At 51.6% G+C, this 25,627-nt stretch overlaps 12 protein-coding genes across 12 annotated transcripts; 7 read left to right on the top strand and 5 right to left on the bottom strand.

Annotated features, from left to right (window-relative positions):
- The first annotated feature begins 453 nt into the window (after positions 1 to 453).
- CC77DRAFT_709120 (hypothetical protein) lies at positions 454 to 1,720 on the top strand. The gene has a single exon (XM_018532847.1). The coding sequence runs from the start codon at positions 571 to 573 to the stop codon at positions 1,444 to 1,446; it is 876 nt and encodes a 291-aa protein (XP_018388727.1). The 5' UTR covers positions 454 to 570; the 3' UTR covers positions 1,447 to 1,720.
- On the top strand, positions 1,553 to 1,986 carry CC77DRAFT_708690 (hypothetical protein). The gene has a single exon (XM_018532846.1). The coding sequence runs from the start codon at positions 1,660 to 1,662 to the stop codon at positions 1,948 to 1,950; it is 291 nt and encodes a 96-aa protein (XP_018388726.1). The 5' UTR covers positions 1,553 to 1,659; the 3' UTR covers positions 1,951 to 1,986.
- On the bottom strand, positions 1,588 to 2,413 carry CC77DRAFT_1018135 (hypothetical protein). Its single transcript, XM_018524556.1, has 2 exons — positions 2,339 to 2,413; positions 1,588 to 2,288 (listed from the first exon to the last, which is right to left on the bottom strand). Exons 1-2 carry the CDS (start codon positions 2,339 to 2,341, stop codon positions 1,995 to 1,997), a joined length of 297 nt encoding a protein of 98 aa, XP_018388725.1. The 5' UTR covers positions 2,342 to 2,413; the 3' UTR covers positions 1,588 to 1,994.
- Positions 2,414 to 3,037: 624 nt separating this feature from the next.
- CC77DRAFT_709223 (NAD kinase) lies at positions 3,038 to 4,763 on the bottom strand. The gene is made up of 4 exons (XM_018532848.1): positions 4,286 to 4,763; positions 4,097 to 4,238; positions 3,140 to 4,048; positions 3,038 to 3,072 (listed from the first exon to the last, which is right to left on the bottom strand). Exons 1-3 carry the CDS (start codon positions 4,654 to 4,656, stop codon positions 3,266 to 3,268), a joined length of 1,296 nt encoding a protein of 431 aa, XP_018388724.1. The 5' UTR covers positions 4,657 to 4,763; the 3' UTR covers positions 3,038 to 3,072; positions 3,140 to 3,265.
- A 458-nt stretch (positions 4,764 to 5,221) lies between these two features.
- On the bottom strand, positions 5,222 to 6,580 carry CC77DRAFT_929773 (hypothetical protein; the record flags this gene model as incomplete). The annotated part of the gene is made up of 6 exons (XM_018534123.1): positions 5,222 to 5,441; positions 5,486 to 5,640; positions 5,684 to 5,860; positions 5,907 to 6,017; positions 6,064 to 6,384; positions 6,431 to 6,580. 6 exons carry the CDS (start codon positions 6,578 to 6,580, stop codon positions 5,222 to 5,224), a joined length of 1,134 nt encoding a protein of 377 aa, XP_018388723.1.
- A 697-nt stretch (positions 6,581 to 7,277) lies between these two features.
- Positions 7,278 to 8,792, bottom strand: CC77DRAFT_707886 (hypothetical protein). The gene has a single exon (XM_018532844.1). The coding sequence runs from the start codon at positions 8,501 to 8,503 to the stop codon at positions 7,544 to 7,546; it is 960 nt and encodes a 319-aa protein (XP_018388722.1). The 5' UTR covers positions 8,504 to 8,792; the 3' UTR covers positions 7,278 to 7,543.
- Positions 8,793 to 8,977: 185 nt separating this feature from the next.
- On the top strand, positions 8,978 to 9,662 carry CC77DRAFT_1092660 (hypothetical protein; the record flags this gene model as incomplete). Its single annotated transcript, XM_018529640.1, has 2 exons — positions 8,978 to 9,148; positions 9,197 to 9,662. 2 exons carry the CDS (start codon positions 8,978 to 8,980, stop codon positions 9,596 to 9,598), a joined length of 573 nt encoding a protein of 190 aa, XP_018388721.1. The 3' UTR covers positions 9,599 to 9,662.
- Positions 9,663 to 9,849: 187 nt separating this feature from the next.
- CC77DRAFT_1018132 (SecY protein) lies at positions 9,850 to 11,679 on the top strand. The gene is made up of 3 exons (XM_018524555.1): positions 9,850 to 9,905; positions 10,007 to 11,030; positions 11,081 to 11,679. Exons 1-3 carry the CDS (start codon positions 9,896 to 9,898, stop codon positions 11,475 to 11,477), a joined length of 1,431 nt encoding a protein of 476 aa, XP_018388720.1. The 5' UTR covers positions 9,850 to 9,895; the 3' UTR covers positions 11,478 to 11,679.
- A 570-nt stretch (positions 11,680 to 12,249) lies between these two features.
- Positions 12,250 to 13,616, top strand: CC77DRAFT_1086296 (RTA1-domain-containing protein; the record flags this gene model as incomplete). Its single annotated transcript, XM_018529433.1, has 3 exons — positions 12,250 to 12,469; positions 12,552 to 12,801; positions 12,858 to 13,616. 3 exons carry the CDS (start codon positions 12,250 to 12,252, stop codon positions 13,273 to 13,275), a joined length of 888 nt encoding a protein of 295 aa, XP_018388719.1. The 3' UTR covers positions 13,276 to 13,616.
- On the top strand, positions 13,617 to 15,293 carry CC77DRAFT_707912 (hypothetical protein). Its single transcript, XM_018532845.1, has 2 exons — positions 13,617 to 13,818; positions 13,873 to 15,293. Exons 1-2 carry the CDS (start codon positions 13,729 to 13,731, stop codon positions 15,238 to 15,240), a joined length of 1,458 nt encoding a protein of 485 aa, XP_018388718.1. The 5' UTR covers positions 13,617 to 13,728; the 3' UTR covers positions 15,241 to 15,293.
- Positions 15,294 to 15,346: 53 nt separating this feature from the next.
- CC77DRAFT_929647 (acyl-CoA N-acyltransferase) lies at positions 15,347 to 16,163 on the bottom strand (the record flags this gene model as incomplete). The annotated part of the gene is made up of 2 exons (XM_018534114.1): positions 15,347 to 15,994; positions 16,047 to 16,163. The coding sequence occupies 2 exons, from the start codon at positions 16,161 to 16,163 to the stop codon at positions 15,347 to 15,349; spliced, it is 765 nt and encodes a 254-aa protein (XP_018388717.1).
- A 6,641-nt stretch (positions 16,164 to 22,804) lies between these two features.
- On the top strand, positions 22,805 to 23,262 carry CC77DRAFT_707854 (hypothetical protein). Its single transcript, XM_018532843.1, has one exon. It carries the CDS (start codon positions 22,941 to 22,943, stop codon positions 23,172 to 23,174), a length of 234 nt encoding a protein of 77 aa, XP_018388716.1. The 5' UTR covers positions 22,805 to 22,940; the 3' UTR covers positions 23,175 to 23,262.
- Positions 23,263 to 25,627: the final 2,365 nt, after the last annotated feature.

Below are 25,627 nucleotides of genomic sequence, written 5' to 3'. Positions count from 1 at the left end.
ATCACGTATGCATTTCATCACAGCCATCTTCTTTCTCATGCTATCGTATAGACATCAAGTCAATCCTTCTATTTTTGGGTTCAATTTCCAGCATTTATTGTTTGTTAACCCCACTTTGTACTCATCTGTGCCACGTCGGGGGTCCAATTGCACTCTGTGGAAGTCTTTGGCCCAGGGGCGGCCTCTCACCGCAATGTGAGCAACACTGGGTGAACCCCCACCGGGTCGTAAGAGAAAACATGCGGGGGCGCGTTGCGGCACTGTTTGTACTCATCTATTAACTTATCGTCAGTAGGCTTCTCATTGGCCTGCGTTTGTCATTCACCAACTGCCAAGCGGGCCAACGCTTTTCCAGCGTAGCATATAACGCACGCTCACTTGTACTTACAGAACTTTAGGTGATGTAGAATAATAACAATAACAATCCCTTCATCGGCTCTAGCTCCCACACTTCTTACCTTTACTTCCTCCAACCCACATCACGCGACAGTCAACTACCACGAGATTATCACTCGAACCGCAATCTGCTCACACAATCACTTCAAGAATCTAACTCAGAACAACTCAGCAATGCGCGCATACTTCGACGTTGCCTTTGCGCTGCCGCTCATCGCTGCGGGCGCGCACCTGGGCCATCGCCACAGTCATGATCATGCCGACGTTCATCGCCGCGCGGTCAAAACTGATGTCGTCGTTGTCACCGAGACGGTATATCTTACGCTGACTGCAGAGCCCATCTCGACCTCACCACAATCTTCTAGCTGTGCCGCCGTCAGCACCTCGACTGCGGCTCCACCGTCCATTACTTTCAACTTCCCGGAGAAGGGGCCATCCGATATCGCGTCCAGGTCTGCGTCGTCTTCTGCCGCATCGTTCTCTGCTGCGCCATCATCTGATTTACCACCTAAGACTCCATCATCTACCGGCAACCTCTATGCGCCTTTGAGCTACGAACCGCATACTGCCATCATTGTCAACTCCTGCGACTATGGCGTCTACGTATCTTCAATCGGCGACGTCACTACCTGTGGCCCCGGAAAGATTTGCGAGCTTGTTCCCGCTAACACCACCTACTCCGAACCCATCCGCAGCTGCGGCGACTCTGGAATCTCCCTCAAGGTCTCAAAGACGGAGTCAATGGCCCAGCCGATGCAGTTCGAATATACTGTCTGGCCTGACAGCACCACCATGTCCTACGATATCTCCTACTTGGACTGCCAAGTCAAGACTGACGATGTCTTTGACTTCAGCGCCTGCGTGGGACACGAGAAGGGTATACAGGCTGCCGCCCCCAATGGACCCGTCTACGAGTGCGTGGCAAATGAACCATGTGCTCAGAATGCCTACATTGTACCTGAGTTTGGCTACTTGCCCGGTGCACCGGTCGGTAGTTCCACCATCGACAAGGGTATTGCCTTCGAGATTTGCGCAGAGAACAGGACGTGAGTGGGAGATGAGGAAGAACGAAATTCGCGACAACGACTTGAACATTTCTTTCTCAGTTCGACCAACCGAGTTATCCGGACGTCTCTTCTTAGGGGCACGATGGATTGTTAACGTGTGTACTCATGTTGTTGTATTAATAATCTGGTTCAAACATCTTTCTAACAATTTTCGTACAGGCCCTGAATACTCCGGGTGGACAACATACACAGTCTCATGTGGGTTTACTTTCCTTCTTTGCCTTGCGTTCTTTTGTACATTCTCTCTGTTGAGGTCTTGTTATTCCCTTCTTCGAGCAAGGACATAGCCGAGCGGAAGTTGGAGGTTTGGAGATTTGTGGCGATGCAGATGGTATATGGATACTGGCGGTTAGCTAGCTCATGCCTCTCAATTGAAAGCCTTTTATACAATCTTCCTCTATCAGTCATGATGCTGAATATGCACCGGCATATATCTCCAGCGAATTCCTCATCACGCTGGGATCAGAGTCTCTCGCTAGAAGAGTAGAGTGAAACGAACTTTTATTGCCATTATTTCGTTACCCTGTCCACTCAACTCAGCCGACTAGCCAGAAACCTCCTCAGTTGTCCCAAGACTGTATCATCCAACGTCTGTGCACAAGCATTTGATTCGGCATGCTGGAACAAACTGGAAAGCTTTGACAGTGCAGTATCACAAGTCGGACAACTGAATGGCTTACAATCGTATTCCGTATCGCCGTCGTCGAGCAGCTCGTCCCGGTAATCTTCAAAAATGAAGTAGGGCCACTTGTAGCACTCGGCTGCAAGCTTGTTGAGATGGATGTAATTGATGTTACTACAGGTGCCGCGTTCGAGGTGAATGATCTGCCACGGTGAGCGAACAGACCAGAGTATGATGCATCTAAGATACGTGCCATGCCGCCGTAGGTCTTGAATGTTCTGGTACATAGGTAACACTCGTATGTCGGTTTGCGATGAGACAAGCAGTGCTACAAAATTTCAACTCCACACTCATTTGACTGACAGTTCTCACGCCTTACCTGATGGAGATGACTCTGTGAAGCGAAGTGCCTCTCACACTTAGTGCAGACGTTGAAGTCCTTCACATGGTCCAAGTACTCTTCAGATTGAGGAACCCAGTATGATCCACTTCCATCATTGCAGCCCTGACAAGCAGTACGGCAGCCTTCTTCACGAAAGTGGTCGAGTAGGTCCTCCCAGGTAGCGCCGTCGAAGTCGCATCCAGGACATTCGTGATGGCTTGGTGAGTCGCGGATATGCTGATGGAGTGCATGAGAAGTCCGATAGCAACGGTCGCAGCGCTCACAAGACCTACTCATTGTCAGTGGGAAAAGGCATACAAGGGGTTACTTACACGGCCATCCTGAAGAATTCACGGCTGAATATTTGCTGGTTAGAGACCTAGCGGTTGTGTTTCTGATGTGTTCGTAGGGGATGAGGAAACGTACAGATTGTAGGTGCAACATGTAGTGAGCCGGTCGCGTTTGTGTTTGTTCGGAGCTCCACTTTCTTGAATCAAGTGATCGCGAATAGGCAGCGAGGGTCTGCACCTATGCTGACCTACATAGCAATCAGTTGGACCGCGACAATATTTGCTGAATCAAAATTATAGCAGTCGCTTGGATAGCTGCATGTCATAGCCCAGATGTTAGTAATACAAGCAAAGGGCAGAAAGAAGGATAGAAGTAGCTCACGACTTGATTGGAGGACACAGGCTAGACGTGTTCAGGATCCCAGCATGTGGTGGCAACAACTCGCGCTGCGTCGTTAGGAGTAGTAATATTCTATGACGAGAAATCTACTGAGACCTAGCCGTCTCTCTACGAATCCCACTCTTTGAACGCCTTCTGCTTTTGCCTGCTATTCCATTGCAAGGTCCTGGAAATACTTTCGATCCAATCCGTTCTCCTCTTGTTCAGCGGCAGCACACTCGGGAACGGGAAGCGACTTGCACTAATCGTGACGTAGTCGCCAGGCTTGAGTTCGACCCTTTCCCTGCCATCGAAGCTAGCCCATGAGCTCGTTCTCGCGTCGTAAGGTACACCGCAGCGGAGCACGATGGTATCGGGTAGGATGATAGGTCGGAACGAAAGCGTATGCGCGCAGATGGCGGTGACAAGGACCACGGGGTTGTCGGGATGGCAGAGCGATCCGCCTGCTGCAAGGTTGTATGCAGTCGAGCCAGTGGGTGTAGAAACACAAATACCATCAGCCTGAACGGTAGTAAAATGCTCGTCGTCTCCGAACAGCTCAATAGATGACATGGTAGGGTTTGGCCCTCGGTCTACAACAACCTCGTTCAAGATGTTGTGTGTGCCATCTGAATAGTGTGTATGGTGGTCATCAATTTCCTCTCCGATGAGCTCTTCAACCAAATCCCGACCCTCGCCGTCTCGTTTTTGTGACCGCATGACCGTGGCTTCGAAGCGGAGACGGAGGCTGACTGTGATGCCATCTGCGAAGGCAGTGGATAAGGATTGTGGGTATAGCTCGAAATCGAATTTGGTGAGGAAACCGAGAGAGCCTAGCGAAAAGGCGATGGTTGGGGGAACGATGCGCTGGAACAGCCACGACGCATATAAGACTGTGCCGTCACCACCGAGCTGTGTTGCTGTTAGCTTTTGAACAAGGTACAGAACGATACTTCTTACCGCCAGAACGATGTCAAAGGTCTGCGGCTTTTGAGCGCACATCTCGTTTGTCCAAAATTTAAGACGTCCTTGGTACGACTCATTCTTCAGCAGCCCTGCAGCGTCGAAGATCTTGTTGTCCTCCAGCGTTTGCTCGACGTAGCTATGTCTCGTTAACCATGTCCCTTGATTGGCAATGCCGCCACATACACCTTGTACTCCGGGTTCTTCTGAAGAAGCCAGTCGGTGACCTCGCGCGAGTTCTTGATCAGAGCCTCGTCATGCGCCTTGCCCAGAATGAAGATATTCTTCACGTGTAGCTTAAGCCTGATCTGCGAGAGCTTCTTGGACAGTTCCCGTATGCCAAATGCCATGTCTGACAGCTCCTTCTTGGTCAACAACCGCGAGTGCTGTGTCTGCTCGGCACGCGTAGAGCTTGGGTCCTTGTCCACACGCCTTTCCTGCGCGAGACCTTCGTGTGACTGGGAGTGGTCTTTTACGGGCAAGCCATCGTGCTTCTCGAGTAGGGAGTGGACAATACACGCGGTGGTGCGGCGACCATTTTCGGGGCGGGACGTCATCTTGCCAGAGGGGTGAGGAGCAAGGGAGGCTTTGCGACGATGGCCGTTATATCCGCCTTCGAAGACGACCTGTGTTGGTTGGTCAACGTGTCAAGAACAAGAATGGTGAATTATGTACCTCTAGGGCATCGTCGTGGCTATTCACTTGGGTAATCTCCTTGGTATCTTGGTCTCCAAGCTCGCTCTCCATGAGGAAGTTAGCCTGATGGCATCGTTATGACGTTTGGGAGTGCGCTAGGTACCTCGATCGCTTCCTGCACACCCGGACTCAGTTGATCGAAATAGCTCGCCGACATGACTGAAGCGTACAAACAAGCCGGCGATTGGAGGGGTCAAAAGGTACCGTTGCCCTTTTGTAGCCCTTCTGTAGCGCGGTGCGTAATGTCGAGGGTGCAATAATGGGCGCCGCCTCGGCCCACTTTCCGAGGGGCAGCCAGACCAGGCCCCGCCCGGGTCCAATCACGTCCGCCCAACGCCGATGAGATCAGCCACCGGCGTCCTTACTCATACCCCAATCTCCAACCACCATCATTTTCGCAGTCGTCTTTTTTGCTGACTGAGGCTGCTAGAGTGGCACCTCTACCGATTCCAGCACTTCCTCGATAACGTCCTCAACCGTGACACCTTCAAGGACAGCCTTTACTGCTTCGAGCGAGCTGCCCCATTGCATGCTGCGCTCGTTCTCTGGAGCCGTGATGACGATACGATGTGGGTATATCTTGCGGGCTGCCAAGGCCACCATGGATGGTGAGATGTATTCAAGACCATGCAGTGGAGCAAGCGCGCTGCTACTATCAGTATGAACCTCCTGTGGTAGCAGACCACGTACTGTGCTAGCGTATTGAAGTGCCTCGTGGCCAACGCAGAGATGCCTCCTGCGACTGCTCGGTGCAGCCTCATGAAGACGATAATGTTGTGCAGATAGGCTCGTACTTCAGAACTGATCTTCACTTCTGACACCTGCTTCGTCAAGCTTACAAGATCCTGCAACGGTCAGCTTGCTTCAAGACGATCACAATCCACATACCTCAGAAGAGAATAGCGCTGTCTGCGGCTTGTACTTTCCTGGTTGAAATGGTGGCGTGCGTACTACAGAAGACATGGAAGCACCGTCATCTGACACATGCTGCTTCTCCTGTAGCTCTTCAATGTTTGGCAGTCCATCATCCATTTGATGTTTGTGTGAGATGAAAAACTGGTCATTCTACAACCCAGTCAGCTAATGCATCGAGGTTCCTGATTCAACCTACCAGATGCATGGTCAAGCGTGGTGTGTCTGAAGCGTTCAAAGCGATGAACAAAAACGGTCTCGGCGCCGCGTGTACGGCTGTTCTTGTGAAGTTCCGCTTGCCTCGGATCAGCTGTCTGTCGTTAGTTATGCTCGAGCAGAAAAGGCGGACGATGGACCTCTAAAGCCTGAATCTGAACCTGCGGGTTCGCCCTGTTGAGGTTCCTTGCAACAACAATGTTCGCGATACGTTTGCTGTCCAGCGGACTAAAAGGTCTGGGTGATTTCGACGTGCGTCGGTCTGATTTCCCTGGTGATTTTGAGATGGGTGAAAAGTGACCGGGAGCATGAGCTACGTCTCCTCTATCTCGCTCATTTGTGCTCCCAAAGTAATCGCTCTCTTCCCCCTTGACAAGGATTCCGCTTCCGAAATCATCCAGCGTAGTATCTTCGTTGCATTCCAGTACAGCCCACGTTAATCCGAAGACATTTGTAGCGACCTGGAAAGGTCAGTACATCAGCAACCATACTCCGAGAGCTACCCACAAGCTTCAACTCCTCTACCACATCACGGGTTAATTCCCTTTCCGCTTCGATGATGCAATGTTGATCCGCGACTAAACAGATGAGAACAGCAAGCTCCAGATCGCTCAGCGACTGCACCTTCTCTGTTACGTGATCTTCTGAGGCCTCCATGGTTCCCGAAACTTTGTTTAGCTCAATCTAATCTTGAGTCAGATATTGGGGGCTGCGAGAAAGGTTGGCGACTGACGCGTTCGGACGCGGTAGCTGTTCCTGAAGTCGACTTGGAAGAGTGAGCAGGGGTCAAGGGACGCTAGGTCAAGATTAGATTAGGTCGGATACCTTTGATGTCGCTTGCTGCATCCCGAGGCTCGCAAGTACTCAGCACCGGAACAATCTCACGACAGCAGCAAATTCGGCATATATGCATAACACTGCACATTCAAAGAAGCATCATATCCTTGGTTTCTACCAGACTTCTGGTGCACCGAGCTATCGATGGCTATGATTTCTCCATGAACATGCGCTCACCCTCAATGCGCTCCTATCACGTTTCCCACCACCAACGATGTTCAAGTACTCTGCGATACCCATTATCACTCTAGTGTCTAACCAGGCCTCTTATGTGCGTCCAATTTCTGTTCCTTAAGTATTTCGACCAGACGGAGGCTCTTCCTGGTGTTCGATGTAGTAGTCTTTACTGCTGAAGCGCTCAGTGCAGGAAAAGCTTCCACTGCAACACGAGGCTTTTGGCGTGTTGCAAGAGTGCTGACGGGAGACGGCAATACCTCCTGACCGTCCGCCATACCGCTCATAACGACTTGCTTCCGCGTGTGTGGGTTCTTTGGTGTGCTTTGGGTGTCCGAACCACGATGAGGCTTCGATGGATGAGCAGGCTTCAACTTCTTTAGTTGCTGTTCGGCTTCTCGGATTTTTCCCTCGAGAAATTCTTTCCGCTCAGTTGAGCCATTCCTCTCAACAGTCACATTGTGTAGCGTGGCTTGTCAGGTGATTATAAGGCCGGCTAGATGCTGAAGCTCGGCGGTTTGCCGAACAACCGCTGGCCTAGCTGAGATGGGTTGGTTTAGGACTGCAGGCTGGTCAACACGATGTAGCTCAGAGCTCGACGTTTGTTGTTTAGACCATCCTTCTTGTTCTTTTTTTTAGTGTATCGTAGTCCGCCTGGAGTACCGCCCTCTCGATTTGGAGCATTTGGATGTCGTTGCTGATTTGATCGTAACCTTCTTTGAAAGCCTTAGCCTCCTCATCCCGGTCCTGATACTTCTTTTCCATTTCCAGCTTCACTCGCTTGAGCAGTACCTGTTCTCGATCCCCCTGTAAGATCTTGGCCTTCAATAGCTCGTTTTCGTCGAGAAGTTTAGCATAGCGCAAGGCTTTCGCTTCCAGATCCTCAAGCCGATCAACAAGCCTGGCTCTCTCATCGCGCACCCGGCTTTCAACCAATTTCTGGACCTTGTTGTAGTAGCTTCTCTCAAGCTCGCGGTACCTGTCGCTCACAAGTCTCTCTTTGTCCGTGGCGTCCCTCTCGAAAGCTGCTAATCTAATCTCTAGATCTTCTGCTCTTCGCTCCGCGTCTTCAAGCGCGCGTGAAATCTTTGCATGATTTGCACTTAGTTTGTTGAAACAAATTATCTCTTGGTCCAGCTTCTCCCTCACCAGTTTCAACTCTTCGATGTCGGATGGCCTGTTCTTCCAAAATGCTTCCATCATAGACAGCAGCTGATCTGCGATTCTGTCTTGCAGATCATCAATTATCAGGTCCGACGCGTGATGGCATGTACACGGAGGCAGGTCGTCTGGTAAGAGATGTGCTTCCGCTTGAGACAAGGATTCATTGCCTTCAACGTTTTGCTCGAAGTATGATGGGCTAGTACATATGTGGGTCCATTGCTGGAGCCAGACAGCCGCTTTCTTTGTCGCTGCCTCATCGAGTGTGGCACGTATTGTGTTGAGTAGACTTTCCAGGCCGCTGAGCTCGATAGTGAAAATTCTCTCCGTCTTTTGTTCCAAATCCTCAAAGGCCGACATGCACTCTGCAAAAGATCTGCATGGCTGAGCCTCTTGCGATATGTCCATGTTTCCCGTTGCAACTCGCGAAGGGCCTACTGATAATCCGTGGCGTCGGTAAGCTCTTCACATTGAATGTTGAAGGTTACTGATACTCAAGACCGGGTGTTCTCATAGCGCGGCGAGACTTCAGAAGTGGTGAGGTGGGCGCCCTTGATGGTATGCTGGGTTGAAGGACGCGGTCGCCTAAGGTTACTGTTAGCGAAGATACCATACGAGTGATGTTGGGTGCCAGATCATCAGTCAAACTGTACAAGATGAAGATTTTAGTCTTCCGAGTATGCACGAGGAGAAACAATACCTGCAAACGGATAAGTGGGACCAAAGACGCGTATCACAGGTGAACCAACGTGCTTTACTCCATGAATATCTACGTCACTAGCACAAGTTTCCTCTCACCACGCTGCTTCTCGGATCGTTCGCTGCTGTCACTATTGGTGCTCACCACATGTTTCTCTCGGTCCTCAAAATCGAGGCAGTAACATGGTCGATCGTCTACGAGCCACAGCAGCAGCTTTTACGCCGCTAAGTACCCGTAGCGACATAATTCGCCCTCTGAATGGTCAGGAGCACAATGGGATTACTCATTACAATTCCATTCCTGCGTCCGCCGTCTTTCCAGTCAGCGACACACGGAGCAGCCCCAGCATCAAGGTAAAGTCCTGAATAATCGAACTTAAGCTTGAGCTGACAGAGAGTAAGACCAAAATCGACTGCCAGTTCTGCAAATCCGTAGGTCGCGCTCTCAATTGCTGTCGAGCTCGAACAGATTTACAGGCATGCCTAGACTGCGCGGAACTCAGCCAGCTCCTCATCCTTGAAAACAAGAAACACCAAGATGAAATAGCCGCTTTACGTGAGCAGCTGAGGCAGCTGGAAGAAGAAACAGCAGAAGAGAAGTTGACCAGGCTATGCGTCAAGAGCGAGACGAAGATTGTTAAACTGAAAAGCGAGGTAGAGAATATGAACGCAGAGGACGAGTTACTGAAGGCCGAAAATGAGGAATTAACGAAGACGTTGAAGAGACTCGAGGTTGAAATAAAAAAGGCACAGCCTGCTACAGAGTTCACAGTCCGGGAGGCGAAGAGGGGGAAGAGGATGTAGAGTAGTAACCAGTTCCTGACTCAGAGGTGAAACAAGCTGCTTCGTGAATGTTCCAAGAGTTGGTAATGGGTGAAAGGTCAGAACAGCGTGGCCTCTTGGGAGTTGCGGGTGGGAGATTCGCGATAGCTCAGGGACGGAGCTACGGGCTAGCGTGCGCACGGATAATTTCCCCAGCGACACGTTGCGAAAGCTACAGAAGCACAACCCCCTCTCCATCTTCCATCAACTGGCTGTTCGCAACCACCCTTTCCCACCTCTCTTTGTCTTCTTCTTGTCTCTGGGCCATAGATCGCAATCATGAGCGGCCGTAAGTCACGACCTCACCTTTCAATGGCCGCGCGAGGCGTGTGCGCGCAATGCCTGCGAGGAATTACGGCACAGAGCAGCACAGCTAATAGTTCCACGTAGTACGGTTCCTCGATCTCGTCAAGCCTTTTGTGCCTCTGGTGCCTGAAATTCAGCTGCCAGAGAGCAAGGTTCCTTTCAACAACCGCCTCGTATGGACCGGCCTTACTCTCCTCGTCTTCCTGGTCATGAGCCAGATGCCGCTCTACGGAATTGTGTCGTCTGATACCTCCGACCCGCTATACTGGCTGCGAATGATGATGGCGAGTAACAGAGGAACACTGATGGAACTGGGTATCACCCCCATCATCACCTCGGGCATGGTCTTCCAGCTTCTTGCCGGAACCCACCTCATCGACGTCAACCTCGACCTCAAGTCTGACCGCGAGCTCTACCAGACTGCCCAGAAGCTCCTCGCTATTCTCCTGTCTTTCGGTCAGGCCGTCGTCTATGTCATCTCCGGTCTCTACGGACAGCCCTCTGACCTCGGTGCCGGTATCTGCGTTCTCCTCGTTATCCAGCTGATGATCGCTGGTCTGATCGTTATCCTCCTCGACGAGCTCCTCCAGAAGGGCTACGGTCTCGGCAGCGGTATCTCGCTCTTCATTGCCACCAACATCTGCGAGTCCATCATGTGGAAGGCCTTCTCCCCCACCACCATCAACACCGGTCGTGGTCCTGAGTTCGAGGGTGCTCTCATTGCCCTTGTCCACTTGCTCTTCACCTGGCCCAACAAGACTGTTGCGCTCAAGGAGGCTTTCTACCGCCAGAACCTCCCCAACGTCATGAACCTGATTTCCACAGTCATTGTCTTCGGTGCTGTCATCTACCTCCAGGGTTTCCGCGTTGAGATTCCTGTCAAGTCCGCCCGCCAGCGTGGTGTTCGTGGCTCGTACCCCGTCCGTCTGTTCTACACCTCCAACATGCCCATCATGCTGCAGTCTGCTCTTTCCTCCAACGTCTTCTTGATCAGCCAGATGCTCTACAACCGCTTCTCTGACAACCTCCTCGTCAAGCTTCTCGGTGTCTGGGAGCCCAAGGAGGGTTCCGCCCAGCTTTTCGCTACCTCTGGTGTTGCCTACTACATGTATGTCGATTCCTGACTGTACCACAATTTCAGCCGCTAATTTTTTCCAGGTCCCCCCCTCTCAGCATCACCGAGGCTCTCTCCGACCCCCTGAAGACTGCCATCTTCATCGTCTACATGCTCGTCGCCTGCGCTGTCTTCTCCAAGACCTGGATCGAGGTTTCTGGTTCATCCCCCCGCGACGTTGCCAAGCAGCTCAAGGAGCAGGGTCTGGTCATGGCTGGTCACCGTGAGGAGTCCATGTACAAGGAGCTTAAGCGCGTCATCCCCACCGCTGCCGCCTTCGGTGGTGCCTGCATTGGAGCTCTGTCTGTCGGTAGCGATCTTCTCGGCGCTCTCGGTAGCGGTACTGGTATTCTCCTTGCCGTAACTATCATTTACGGATACTTCGAAATCGCCGCCAAGGAGGGCGATATGGCCGGTCTTAAGGGCATGGTCATGGGCTAGATTAGTCCAATAGGGATCTCACTTTTATTGATTTGGATGGAGGATGGGTTGAGGCTGGTGCGCTTCGCCGCACATTGTAACATATGATCTACGAAACAAAAGTTCGCAAAGGTACTGGGCATCACTTGACGTACTGTAGCGTGGCGCCTGGCTAGGCTATCACAGATGCCAGTCCTTCTGTAATGCATCATTGTTAACCCTTAATGTGTTTCAGTATGACTACTATGTGCGAAAGATGCTCGATGTCTGGGCCCTGATAGGACTCACGGGTCCAGTGCGCAGTGGACGTTTGAGCTCTACTAATTCAGCTTCAGTCGCTTTCTCCCTGCTCGTAGCCTGCACTCGAGTATCGAAGTACACCCATAGCCACACCACAACCCGGTTCGAAAGCCCGCGTCCCTGGATGAACGATGAATCTGAGGCGTTGCATTGGCCAGTTTAGCGAATGCGAAATGTGGCGTTCTACGCTTACGATGCGAAAGTCTGGGCATAGCGGCCTAAAAACATCGTCATCTGTGAACTCTGGAGTATGTTCAACATGCATGATGTGGAAGATAAGCGAATGCGACAACAACTGCGGATGCGAAACTGGCGATGGCGCGATACATTCGCAGCTGCAGCTACTACATAAGACGGCTCTGCCGCTGCTTGAAGTGAAGCATCATCACCATCAAGGAATCTGACCTGCTTCTTACTATCCATCTTACTTCCTTTCAAGAGCTTCAATCGTCATACTCAGTTGTTTTACCCGTATTCAGACATGAGATCGAACATGGCAAGCCCACTCGGTATTCCACTCCCTCCTTCGGAATGGAAACGGCAAAACCCACCTAAAGGACCAAACTTTGATTGGGAGATGTACCGTTATGTTCCTTCTCTAGCTGGAGCCATCGTATGCCTCGTTGTCTTTCTCGTAATGGCTTTTCTGCACTTGTATCAGTACCTCAGGTCTAGGAATAGGATCATCATCTTCGTGGTTATCGGCGCGCTCTGTATGTCCTCTCTGTTGCTTCTAGTCTGCCAACTTATTACACATGTACACCGTCTGGAGCTGTACCTAACAGAATGTAACAGGCGAGGTGGGTGGCTATGGCGCGCGTATCGCATCGCACTTCGACAACGATGCCTGGCCCCAGTACATCACCCAAGGTGTACTGACACTCGTCGGTCCTCTATGGTTTGCTGCAACCATATACATGATGCTTGGCCGTACGATCAGACTTGCTGGTGGAGAAGATGTGAGTCTGATCCCAGCGAGGTGGTACACAAGGATCTTCGTCACCGCGGACGTCACGACCTTGATCATTCAGGGCCTAGGTACGTCGTCTCCGCATACAAAGTAGATTGAAGAAACTCGGACTAACAGGAAATAGGTGCCAGCATCATGGGTACGATGCAACTCGCCCTCGCCCTCGCTGGAGAAAAAATCGTAATTGCCGGTCTCGCACTCCAAGTCGCTACCTTTGTTGTCTTCCTCATCGCCTCATTCGATTTCCAAATCCGTATGAACAAGAAAGCCGATCATGCATCTGCAGACTGGAAGAAGATGCTTTACATACTTTATAGTGTCAGCGCATTGATTCTCTTCCGCTGTACATTCAGACTCATCGAGTATGCGATGGGTAACGCTGCTTACTTGATCGCTCACGAGTGGACGCTGTATTGCTTCGACGCTGTGCCAATGGTCCTAGTCCTGGTGATGCTGCTGGTTTTGCAGCCAAGTCGATATGTTGAAGGGAACCTGAGGATGGCACAAGCGGACAGCGATGGTGAGACGGCTGTCATAGAGAGAAAATGAGGGTTCTTCAGTGTGCTTGATCTGTAGTTTTAGCGTGCGTTGAGCGGCTGTCCTGTACTTCTTTATATATCCCAATCTCCAATATGATTTCCATGTTAATTCCTTCAATCAGCATGTGATATGGTTGTCGCCTGGGCGCAGATGTACTGTGAGCTGATAAAAACGAGCGTAACGCACGGCTGTGGTCGCGCATACCCTGTAACCTCACAAGACTGCATATGCGCCCCATATACTATCCAATGTTGCGTGACCAAAGGCATATCATATACGAAAGCCCACGTACCTTTGCCATGATGGTATGACTACCCAGACAGACCTTAGGCCCCCCACTAAGCGGCACTTAGCCACGCGCACGACCCAGGCACTATTGGACGCCTTACATCCCACCACCTTGTGCCTCCCCGGGATGCCAATCCATCCAAACCATACTAGCTCCGCGTAGACGTAGTTTAGATGGCGCGCCGAAGTACGGGTTTCGTGCCTAAGAAGCCGCATCGCAAGTCGAGAGGCGGATGCTTGACCTGCAAGAGAAAGAAAGTCAAGGTGTGTTTGATTTTCAGGCTTTCCATGTGTGGACAGAGAGTTAATGTAGTATAGTGCGATGAAGCACAACCTATCTGTCGTTACTGCAGTGTGAGAGACCTGAATTGCGAATACGCACAGGACTTCCAATCGACGTCGAGGACACCGTCTTCAGGACCATCGCCTGGTCACGAATTCCGATCATCAGCCTACAACAATGAGGCAGATTTCAATGATCTTTCCTTCCAATTGGCGCCGTGGCTCGTTCCAGCCTCTCCAACATCTATAGGCTCCTTTGCACACCTCGACCACCAGTTATTGCAATACTATAAAGCACGTGTCTGGCGCGAATTTGTAGTGCGCGACGACACCGTCTTGAACAACTTGCACGAGAATGTTGTCCCCCGACTAGGCATCTCTCATCCTTTCCTTCTCTACGCTATGCTCAGTATCGCCGCCAACCACAGCAACGAGCTTATGCCAAACAAGACCGTTGAGAAACAAGCACTACTATATCGCCAAAAGGCTTTCTCTTCTTACAAGGAAGCACTCAAAGACATCACCGCAGAGAATTACGAAGCAGTCCTCGTCACAGGAGGTCTTTTCCTCGCTCTAGTCCCACCACCGTCTACCAACAATGACGATGAGTACCTAGAATGGATGATAACACTACTGAAACTAAGCGAAGGACTTCGTATCCTTGCTTCACTCCGATGGGCACAAGGCATGGAGAAACTCTCCGTTTACCCCTTGGTGCGACGAGAACTACGCACTTTGCCACCACCACCTATCGTTGATGTCGCAGGTGTAGATGCTCCTATCGGGCCCCTAGGAACAACACCTAACAATCCCAATCCAGCACCAACGTACCCACCGACACAGTTCCCCACACAGACCTGCCTGTTCCTACCTCCACCTTTGATGCAGCTCCTCGGCAGCATTGTCCGTGGCAAAGAATCTGGATCAGTTGACTGGCATAGACCAACGCTACTTCCAGTGTTCCACGCTCTATCCCCCATATTCCTGTCCTTGTACTACTACCACCTGAATCCTGATCTCTACGTCCGCATCTTTTGTTTCACGTCGTTCCTCATGCCGGAGTTTCTCCAGCTGGTGCGCCAAAGAGAACCTCGTGCTTTGGTGCTGGTGGCATGGTTCTTTACCCTGGCCGAGTTTGTGCCCAAGGGCTTCTGGGTTGGGGGTAGAGGGCGAAAGATTATTAAGATTCTTGGACGGGAGATTAGAGCACGGTCGTCTAGGGATGATGGATTTGTGGAAGGGGTTTTTGAGGGTGCGCAGAGGATTGTCGATGTGTTGATGAGGGAAGGGGATGAGGCGGCAGCGAAGAGTGTGTTTGAGGATTGGCCTGGCGTCAGTTGGGAGGACCGACCTGGTAGAGATGAGGAATGGGAGTCTGGACTTTTGAGGACTTGGGTGATTTGAATGTTCCTTGGGTTCTAATGCTGCGGGTCTTGATGTACAGGAACTAAGCATATCAGTCTGGACATGGTATTTCAGAACTATCACGCACCAGTTCACTGCAACGTTCTCATTGCCCTATCTCTGGTGTAGTACCCGCTGTTTCTGCAGCGGCACTCTTGTTTCCTCCCCCTAGTGTTTCCTGGCTCTGCCCGCCTCTTGGCTGCCTCAACATGCAATACAGCTTGATAGCGTCCTTCTCTCCATCTCCATCCCTACACTCCATCTCCCTCGCCAGCCGAAATCCAAACTTCTCATAAATGGCAATATTTGGCTCGCTCCTGCTACTCTCCAGATAGCAACTTCTCCCCTCTTTATCAGCCATACTCAGAACCTCTTCCATTAAGGCTCTCCCTACGCCCTGACCCTGACACTCTGGCAACACAGTAACGATGTTGCAGAAGTAGTACCCTTTTGGATCCTTCCACAACTCAGACTGCGCTTCCGCCTGCCGCGCTTTCCATATCCAGTATCGCGTGGTACTGAGGCCGCCGCGTCCGTACCACAAATTCATGCGTATTTGGTTGGCCCAGAGATACCAGTAGGAAAGGTATAGTGACCAGGACTCGGGTTCTGAAGTTGGCCGGGGTGGAAGCCACATTGCGCAGCCTAGGATCTTAGAGGGATTTGCGGTATCGCGTGCGACGTGGAAGAGGCCATGCTCGATACCCCAGCGGCATCGTAGCGTGAGAGAAACGCGGTTACGCGCTAGGGAGACCTGAAATATAGCTGTTAGTAAGATGCATGAAGACGGGCGTTGAGGGAGTTACCTTTTCGCGGTCTGGAAATACCCAATTGTTGTAGGGATCATTTGCGAAGGCTTGTTGTATGGTATCGATTGCGCCGTCTATATCGGCCTCTTTCATGCGCGTTACTTGGATAGGCATCGTGCTGAGGTGTTTGGCAAGACCCAATCCGTTCCTGTATCACGGTACTAGCAGAAACGAAGTGACATGTGCCAGTTTAAAAACTAGCAAGCGTTGAAAACCAGCCATGATGGGTGCGGGGAGGGTTGCGATAGCTTGTCGCATCCAAGATGTGGATAGACGATACGATTGGGAAGGTCTAAGCGACAGTCACGTGTAATGAGGGTCTTGTCTTATCTGAGCAGGTGCATACTAACCCTCCTCACCAATCCTACCGTCAGCTGTCTTGGCATTGTTACACGGCCTTAGCCTGTTACGATGCCGGCTTTCAGTGATCAATGCCCAGCCTCGATGCCTTGGACCAGTATAGTAACGCGTCCTAACCAGCATGGAGACCTCCAAACATAGACTGAGACGGGCCGCTCGACTTTCTGGCCCACCACTTGGCTTAAGACGGTCCAAAACCGATTGTACCAACGACCAAGCTCAGCCGCACCCTGACTATCAGGCTGAAGGCGGGGCAGCGCCAGGCCTACCTCACCTCCAGCCGACGACACCTGCTCCAGTATGGAGTTCAGGCGAAACCCCCCATCGTTCTCTATCGCCAAACAGTGCCAACAACCCAAACGAGTGGGTCGAGTTTAGTGAAGAATTCCGGGATGGGCTGGATATCAAATCGCGTGGCAGAACTGACAAGCACCACCGAGACAGAACACGAGTGTTCTACGAACCTGAGCAAAGAGAGACCCTGCTTCCACGCTCACTAAGAGACACCCACCATATATTAGAATTCCTAAGATCATAAGATGATCATCAGGACGTATTGCTTATGCGGTGGGCACAGGCTTCCTTGCCAGATCGCATGCTCGACATTTTGTTCAACCACTGCGAGTTTGAGGGCGACGAAGACGTGTTCGAGGTGAACCGTCACCTTGGTGATGGAATGGTCGGCGTTGTCGAAGAAGTGACAATACGATCCTGTGAACCGCCCATAGTGTGTGCAAGAAAAAAGATCGCAAGGCCAAAACCGCTCAAGCTGCACCAAAGTATCATGACTGCTTTCATTCGAGAGATTAGAGTCATGCGTCAAGTCGACCATCGCCATTGCGTTCGCTTTCTTGGGAGCTATACCGACAGCGAGTCGGTCAACATTTTGTCGACGCCTGTGGCTGATATGGATATGGCTGCCTTTTTGGACAAGCCTATTGGTGACCGGGAATAGAACATCCTCTATAAGAGGATTGATTGCCTTTGTGATGGGTTGTAAGTAGATGCTTGCCTACCCTTCTATGAAATCGAGCCTCGATCGAGCCGTTTCGTGACTAGCAGTGCTGGTAGGAAGTCCACAATTGGGTTGAGCCTGTCGCTTACAGGATGATCTGACAGTGACGCAAGCTATGAGGATGTCGCCTTTGGGTTTCGCGCAAAACTGGACTGCCAATTACTAGTCCTCCTCCAATGATCCTTGACTTCAGACAGACTGTGCCCGTAAAGTCCTGAGACCATCTCGACCAGAACACACCCAAGAGAGAAGATGTCATTAGCTCGGTTCCGGGGCTCAAACTCCAAGACTCCTAGCGCTGAGTATCACCCAGTCTACGCTGACGGCCGCCCGGTAGTCGTTGAAGCTGAGTCATCGGAGAAGTCTAGGCTGTGTATTATTAACGTTGGCATGTCGACGCCGAAGCAGGAATTTACCTGAACCCGAAGTCGGTGAGTAATATGTCATTGCAATGTATGAGAACATTCTGAGGCTTGAGATCCTCGTGCCTGGAGAGGTCAGCCTTCTCCATTCGAGGAGCAATATAGTATATGGAGTCTTATTGGTCATAGTGGTAGATACGTCACAGTACACGTACCGTATTTTCTTTCAGTGTAGGTATAGCCTAAAAGAAACAGTCAGTAAGCATAATGTTTCTCGTGTACAAGAAGGCAGCCGGTATGTTGTGACTTCACTACCCTTACTCGACCATCAGCACAAGTTGTGGTTGATAGATTGAGAGACCTAAGCCGTGTTCTGCCCGAACCCTCTCATCTTGTCAATACTTGTTGTGGGCTGCATCGAATTTAATAGATAGGCTTCACTCCGAGAGCATCGAAGAAAGCGGTTGCGCAAAACGCGTGATACACAGTGCGGACAAGATCTCAGGAGCTATCTTGATGCTGTACCCGACCAGGAAGTGACTTTATATTGTACTGCAAAACAAAACCCATTACTCTTGCATCCAAGATGACTCTGGCCTGACTGAGCTCCATCCATACACTATCAATATTTTTTGTAGTCAAGGACGCATGCGCGATGCCCTCCCTGAGATTCAAGATGAGGCCAATGCTAAATCATTCACAAAACCCAACTGTTTTACCTAATACTTGATCACTGCGTGCTGCCGAAAATGGGTTGAGCATATACCTCTCAGCATGTCATGTTCACTGCACTACGAGCAAAGTTTGTATACCCCGGTCCAAGTCGTTCAACGCTTCAAAGTCTCTCTGCCGATTTACGGTGGGCGACTAAAGGATCTATCCATCTATGGTCGGTCACGGTCGTTGTCCCAACTAATGACGCTATTCTAGTTCGGTACTTCACGTGCTTGCACTGCGACTAGTGCACGGAAGATGCAAACCTTCGGAACTTGACACGGGTTTTGTAGACATGAGTGCAGTGCAGGCTAGTAAGAGAATCAAGCGGACCATATTTAAGTGACATCAGGACGTCTGGAGGTACTGCTCAGCTCGAGATCCTTCACGCCGATTCGTCCCTTATTGGTCATGGTGTTACCAGGGAAAAAAGAACCGCATATGAAAAAGCGAAAAGGTTCAAGGTTCGTGGTTTGGGGCACTTATCGTGAAAGGAAAACAGGTGACATGGGCGTAGCGATACCATAGTATGAGCCAAGTCGAAAGCTTCAACCATAGTGTTTACGCTATACGGCTCATAAGCCCAACTATATTGCACATATGATGTATAGGCTTTTTCGTATCCCATATATCTGGTTGCATAAAGGCGTACTTATCTTTTTCTCAAGGCAACAGCAAGCATAGCGAGTTATTCCGCCAAGGTGTGCCGTATTTTCTTTTCGACCAAGACTTCCCGCTTCCGCGACAACGCTCACACATGTGCACACCCACACATAGATAGTGATGGTTCTATACATCCCAACTTACTCACCGCTCAAAGTTGAACCTTACACTTACACTTACACTGTGCTTATGTCAACATGTTCGCGCAAGAACAAGCCCCGCACTACTCCATCTACCCCAACGTCTTCGTCATCGATCGGCAGTCCTGCATAGGCAGCCTACCGAACTCCGTCTGATGACACCCTCCCGTGGCGTAGCGAACAAGCGCAAGCGGCTCCGGATGTTGAATGCGAAATGCTTGGGTGGGGACATGTTTTTCGCCGGACCGTTGTTGGATGGATGCGTGTGTGACATGTGTGGCGAGGCGCTGCTTTTGCAATTGGGGCTATGCTATGCCATGCTTGACGGTGGCGATATAATGCGTAAATCGGCCCGCAATGTACACAAAGGTGTATACACCTGATCGGTCGATAAAGACGATCGGTAGGGCTGCAATCAGTAAAAGTTTTGTTGAGTAACCTCAAATGTGTGGTGGAGTTTGAAGCGAATTACGAGCAAGAGAAAATATATGATGTCAACGTAGAGCATTTGCTCATCAGCGATGATCGTGCCTGCGATCAACATGTTGACGATCTCCCTTAGGCATCGTCCCGAGGTCGTCTATCGCTTACTCTTGTATAGCACCGTCTGATATCAGCTGATTGTTGGGCTGTATGATTCTATGTATCCGGCACTCTCCATGGGCAGCAGCTCCTCCAAGGCTAGACTATGCAACGACTGGATTTTGTAACGAAAGAACATGGATATAGGTAGGAAGACGGAACGCGACGTGTTGGGTACTTTGTGAGCTCCCAGCTTCCACTTGAAGGCACGATTGTCAGTGTTGCATCCGTGTAGCGATGATCCGGAGCTTCTTGATCCCGAACGGTAACCTAGCTCCCTCATGTAGGCGGCACAGTAGAGCAAACGGTACATGATGCCCCGGAGTATTTTGGGTGGCATAATTAGGGCGCCTGTTGCAAGATGCATCAATGCTGCATCTGCCGAAAGGACTAGCGATGTAGAAGCGCGCGGTGTAAAAAACAGTTAGGAGGCCGGAAATCCGTACACGACGTAAGCAACTGATGTAGCACTTCGGCAGCTAGATCTTGAGTTGTTCATGGGTCATCGTGGTACTTGTTGATCAACGGAGAAAATGTATCCTTCGCGTAAATGGTCCAAACCACCAGTATGACTGTGTGCAGCACCTGCATGTCCCCATTAAATTTGACCGTATGATGGGTGGGTAACTATGAGGGCAAATAGTGCCACTTGGTGTGCATGCATGCGACCCGCCTGCGGCTGACAACTCAGTGTTGGGCAGTTAGGCAGCCAGTATTGGAGAGCGAGAACGATCGGAAAAAGCGGAAGCAAAGAAAAGTTGATGAAACACAGTCCGGAAGTTAAGCCACCTGGTTTTGTCGTGCAGGCTGTCCTTGGGCGGTCTGTTTGGAGCAGTTCCAGGACATCCTAGACTGTGGATTGCTGTTAATGCTGGTCGAGGAGGGGTAGTGTTGCGGGCGCTGATGAAGCGCCTACTAGCCGCATCGCCGTGAGAATATCGGTATGTCAAAGAAGGAGCAAGCCGGGCTGGCATGGTCATCAGACAGGTGGGAATGCGGCAAGTCGGGCAATAAGCGACTTGCGTATACTTTACGCAGCGATCAGATCTTTGTCGTGGGCGCCCAAAAATAGGCGTTCAATTTACTGAGGGCCCGCAAATCAGGACCATGCAAGTGTGACCGCTTCTGCGCATAATCGCAGGCGAATAAAGAAGGTACTTCGGGTCGTCGCTCAGTGGTGGAAGCGGCCTTTTGAGATCGCCGCGTAAGCACAATTTAGCCTAGAGCATGTCCAGAGTGAAAAGATAGGCGATTCGCCGATCTGGTGAGGTGGAAAAATTCATGGCGCATGCATGGCATCCGTGGACCCGTTTGCACCGTCATACACCTGACGAGGAACTACTTGCATAGGAGCTTCCGTAAGCGAGTCTCAGTTGTCAACTCAAGGATTGTCACCTTCACGCAAAGGACCGCCCTTGTCAGCTGTGATGCGCGCAGTAGCACCGAACTTGGGATCGCATTTGACACATCGCCTGATGTAACGGCGGCCGGATGCATGACTGGCGGACACCAAGCTATGTGCTACAAACGAATAGCGACTGCTGTATAGGGTTCCGACTAGGGGTGTGCTGCTGGAATATTAAAGCGGAGTACGATTTCCGTATTGGTGCGTAGTATTACAAGACTCAGATCGGTGGTGGTAACTGTAAAAGGTAAGCATGATGCTTGGAGTGGCCCGACCTCGGATACTCAAATGTGGCAGAGTGCTGATCGAGAAACTTTGCTCTATATTAGTTGCGATACCGACACAGGTTGCAGCAGCAAGCGCCTCAATACCACCCTGATTCATGATGATGGCCGGATCCACGGCTCCTTCTGGTGCATTGTCGCTGCATTGAAGGATCAGAGCTATTGGCCTCGAGGCGGATGCAAGCAGAGACTGGACCTAAAGAGGTGCGACAAGCAGAAGGGTCACGGCGAAGCGGCAGAAGGAAAACAAACGCTCGTACTGCGCGTGAAACCGAGTCACCGCCGGGCCCTGGTAAAGTGGAGATGATTTTGCGGAGATGCAGGCTGGCTTCAGCTGCTGCGTCGTAAGACATTTAGCATGGGATCGCCCGACAGGTAAGTTTCATCAGTTGCAGCGCTCGGGTGAAGCGAAGGTACAGACGTGTACATGATACCCACGGTTGGTCGTGCTCGTGCGGCCGTCTTAGCTAGGTAAAAGTGATGTGGAAGCTCGCCCGCACCGTCATGGCTTGTCCATGTTGATGTACCTGCAACTTGCACATACAAGCGAGTAGGCGGCGGTGGTGTTGGCATAGTGGCGGTCTGACTGGACAGACCCGTACCCCGGCCACCAGCGCATATCGTATATGTGGAATGCCATCTTGCCCCATGGTTGTGAGCCTTTAGCTATTTTCAGTGGGGCATCGGTGTCCGGTTCTCTAGACGTGCGTCACACGCACATGTCGAGATGAGATGCGGTAGGAGGTCGTACCGCTGGTGCCTGTTTGAGTTGTGCAGTAGGACTATGAGCCGGCAAATAGTCAAGGTTGCGTCCAGCACAACTTGCAGCAGCATGGAGGCTCACCGACGAGCTAGTGTGGCTGCTGATCGAAGCACCCAGGAGGCTTCAACGGAGCACGGCGATTGGACAGGGAGTGGTCGACGTTGAGCAAGTGGGCTCTCGAGCCGCCTAGTGAGGCTAATGCTCGCACCAAGGGTAAGGATAAAGTGCCGCCGCGCCCGCAAGAGGGAATTTCACGTTCGCATGGGCCGACAAGGAGTCTAGAACACGCATCACAAAGACAAGCCAACACCTTGCTAAGGATCGTCGTCATCCACAAGTAATGCAGCTACCGAGCCCACGAATTCTTCCTCATGCAACTTGTCCACAGCGTGCTTCACCTGACGCTTGGTTAGGGCTGCGTGACCGAGAATTAACACGTAGCCGATTCAAATCTAATGAGTGGTCTTCTGAAAGGCCCAGGACGATGGCAGTGCGATAGACATTCTTGAGAAAGGCAATCTCGTGTCAAGATTATCATGTTATCGACAGGGTAGGGCGAGCCATAAAAGACTTTCTGGGTGGCTCGCTCGCATAGTGTAGGCGATGCCGCTCATACCGCAATTTTTGTTCTGTCAACAGTCTTTGAGACGATGCAGCGCCACGTTTGAGACCCACTCGACTCGTGGGCCACCCGCTGATACGTCATTAAAGGGCTTTTCTTCCCGTGTTGCAGATTGCCGGACTGGGGCTGTCAGAGATGGGCAGCGCTTGGCCTTGACACACTTTGAAGAGTCTAGTACCCGTGCCGCGTCAATTCAAGCGATTTCGCCAGAATAATGCCGGAGAAAGCCTTCTTGAAACTACAGCGTTCACAATCTCGATTGATGAGACCAGTAACGCGCAGCACGGCTAGTAGGCACGGGTTTCCAGATGGTGTAATGTCTGCCGACGCTGTTGTGCCCAGTGCTGCTGCGTGACCTATCACCTCCCACGGATGAGCTCAAGACAAGACCATGGGAAAATGCGGGTCAGCATTCAGCACCTCGATTCGACGGTTCGCAGATTGTGTGAACACGATCAAGCGACGCTGTGCAGAACAGGTTCCGGTGACAGCTCGGTGCTTACTTTTCCTGTTAACGTATCCGTCTCGTGATGCACAAGTGGCACAGCTACGCCGTAATTTTTCGTGGATCAAAATGACCGAGGCCGTGTGCTGCAGAGTCATACTGGCTGGGTGTGATACGCGGGATGTGCTGAATTACGGGACACGGTGCATTGATTCGTTCCCTGTGGCTCGCGCTAGTTGCAATATCGTTCACTGACGCTCACATTCGGTGCACTTTGCTGATGACGGACCTGTGATATTAGTTACTTCTTCTTTGGCACAATAAAGATCCTGCGTGCTGGCGCCTGCACGAGTGTTGCCATGAAAAGCCGCTTCGTGATTGGGTTTCATGTGGTAAAAATGTATGCCATATTTTTAATGTCACTTGGCTGCAGCCAAGTAAACGTTGACGATGCATTTTTGCGTGCATCCATGAATGACACCCCATGCAAGGACCCAAGTGCAGCTTTCATATGCTCTTTTTGGCGACAAGATGCAAGCCCCCTGACATGATCCTGTTCGTTTGAACCGCCAAAAACATCCTTGCGCCGCGTTGGACCGCTGTCGATCATTCAGGCGGGACGAGGCCAGGGTTGGTCTCTCGGCGCTTCGGCTGCATCTCATCAGCCACGCGGGGATTTTCTCATTTCTGGTTGTCGAACGGCATTACCACTTTGGGCCTGGTCACCGTGGGGTCGCTCAGGGAGGTGTGAAGGCCTTGTCGTTGGAATGGATCATATCAACCCGCTTGTCATCTTGGTTGAGACAGCCGTGCTGCCAATAACGGTAGATGGTAGCGGCAGACTTCTTGAGATGGATCCTCACCACGCAAGCTCGCTGCTTTGTCACCGCGGCGCAGCCAGACTTTGTGCTTCGTATTAGTTGCAGCCAACATTTATCGTAATGAACGGATCCACTCCACCCACCGCGACGTTGAACGAAGTACCGGCGTCCTATAATAGGTTTTAACCTAGTGTATAGGCAGACTATTTGCAGTGCTAGACGATCTCGCAAGGAGAATGACATGCCACCATGTGAACGCGCGTATCGCCATGTCGGCCGCACTGTGCCCGGTGGTCAAGACTGCCGGGCGTGATGCAGCGGTTCAGTGTTGACTTGGGTCACAGCGTCTGTGTTTGGATCAACCAGCCGGTCACTCGGTTGTCCAAGCCCGATGTTCGACGTTGGCAGCGTGCACATGGTTTCAAGGCGTGCCTAGGTGGAGCCCGGCGCTGGCCAAAGGTTAAAGTGCTTTTCCTCGGCGCTGCCTAAGTCCAACAAGGGTGTCAGACTCGACACAACCACAAGTACGGGGGGTGGGCGTACTTTAGGCGTAACCCGTCGTGGCGGCACATGTACCCACGCCGGGGGGTCGACCGATGGACAGGCGGCTTCTTGCGTCCGGTGTGCTCATACTGCTCAGGCGTTTGCAGCGTAGTCAGTATGCAAGGCTGATGACATGCCTGTGCTAGGCGAGGGCTCTACGCTGATTGCTCCAATCTCCGCGAGTGGCCCGCCGTTGGCTGTGTGACCTCAGCCAGTGATGCATGTGTCTGATACTGCATCGGTGCACCCATCTGCAAAGTCCCATGTCATCGACTCGCCCGTCCCCGTTGCAGGCGGCAGGGGTTGACTACCTGCATGTCGATTTCTGGAAGACGCTCGGCTAGGAGGAGGCCAATGAAGGCATCGGAGCAGCGCCCACCCCAGATCGCGCTTGGATACCGTGGGCCAGCAGTGTGGTTTGCCGGCTGCACGCGCGACCAAGCAGGAGGTGCTGGGAGCGGGTATAGTGGACCGATTCACTCTCGCGGGTGGCAGTGATTGGCTGCGCCCACTAGCGTGTCGACTGCTGTGAAGGAGAAGTAGCGCAGCAGGACCCAACCTCGCTTTCCAACCCTTTCCGAAGCTACTGCGCCAACCAAAGTTTGAAGCCCCATCCGCCCCTGATCTCGCGATGCTGCTGGCGCCGACACGGATCTCTGCTTGATATGCACCATGAACATGCATGCCTCCCACACCAACGCCCATGTCGCCCTGGAGTATCGCCGGTCCTCTTCCACTAATCATGCTACCCTCAGACGCGGCTAAAACATGACGCTGCCGAGTGCGAGCGTCCTTCAGGCTCCGTACGTACAACAACCCTAGGGCTAGTTGACCGCCTTGAGGGCCACCGCCCCATGCA

Source organism: Alternaria alternata (assembly GCF_001642055.1).
Source record: "Alternaria alternata strain SRC1lrK2f unplaced genomic scaffold CC77scaffold_5, whole genome shotgun sequence".
NCBI lineage: Eukaryota > Fungi > Ascomycota > Dothideomycetes > Pleosporales > Pleosporaceae > Alternaria > Alternaria alternata.
Note: the sequence above shows the minus strand (reverse complement) of the source record. Positions and strands in the feature narration are given on the sequence as shown.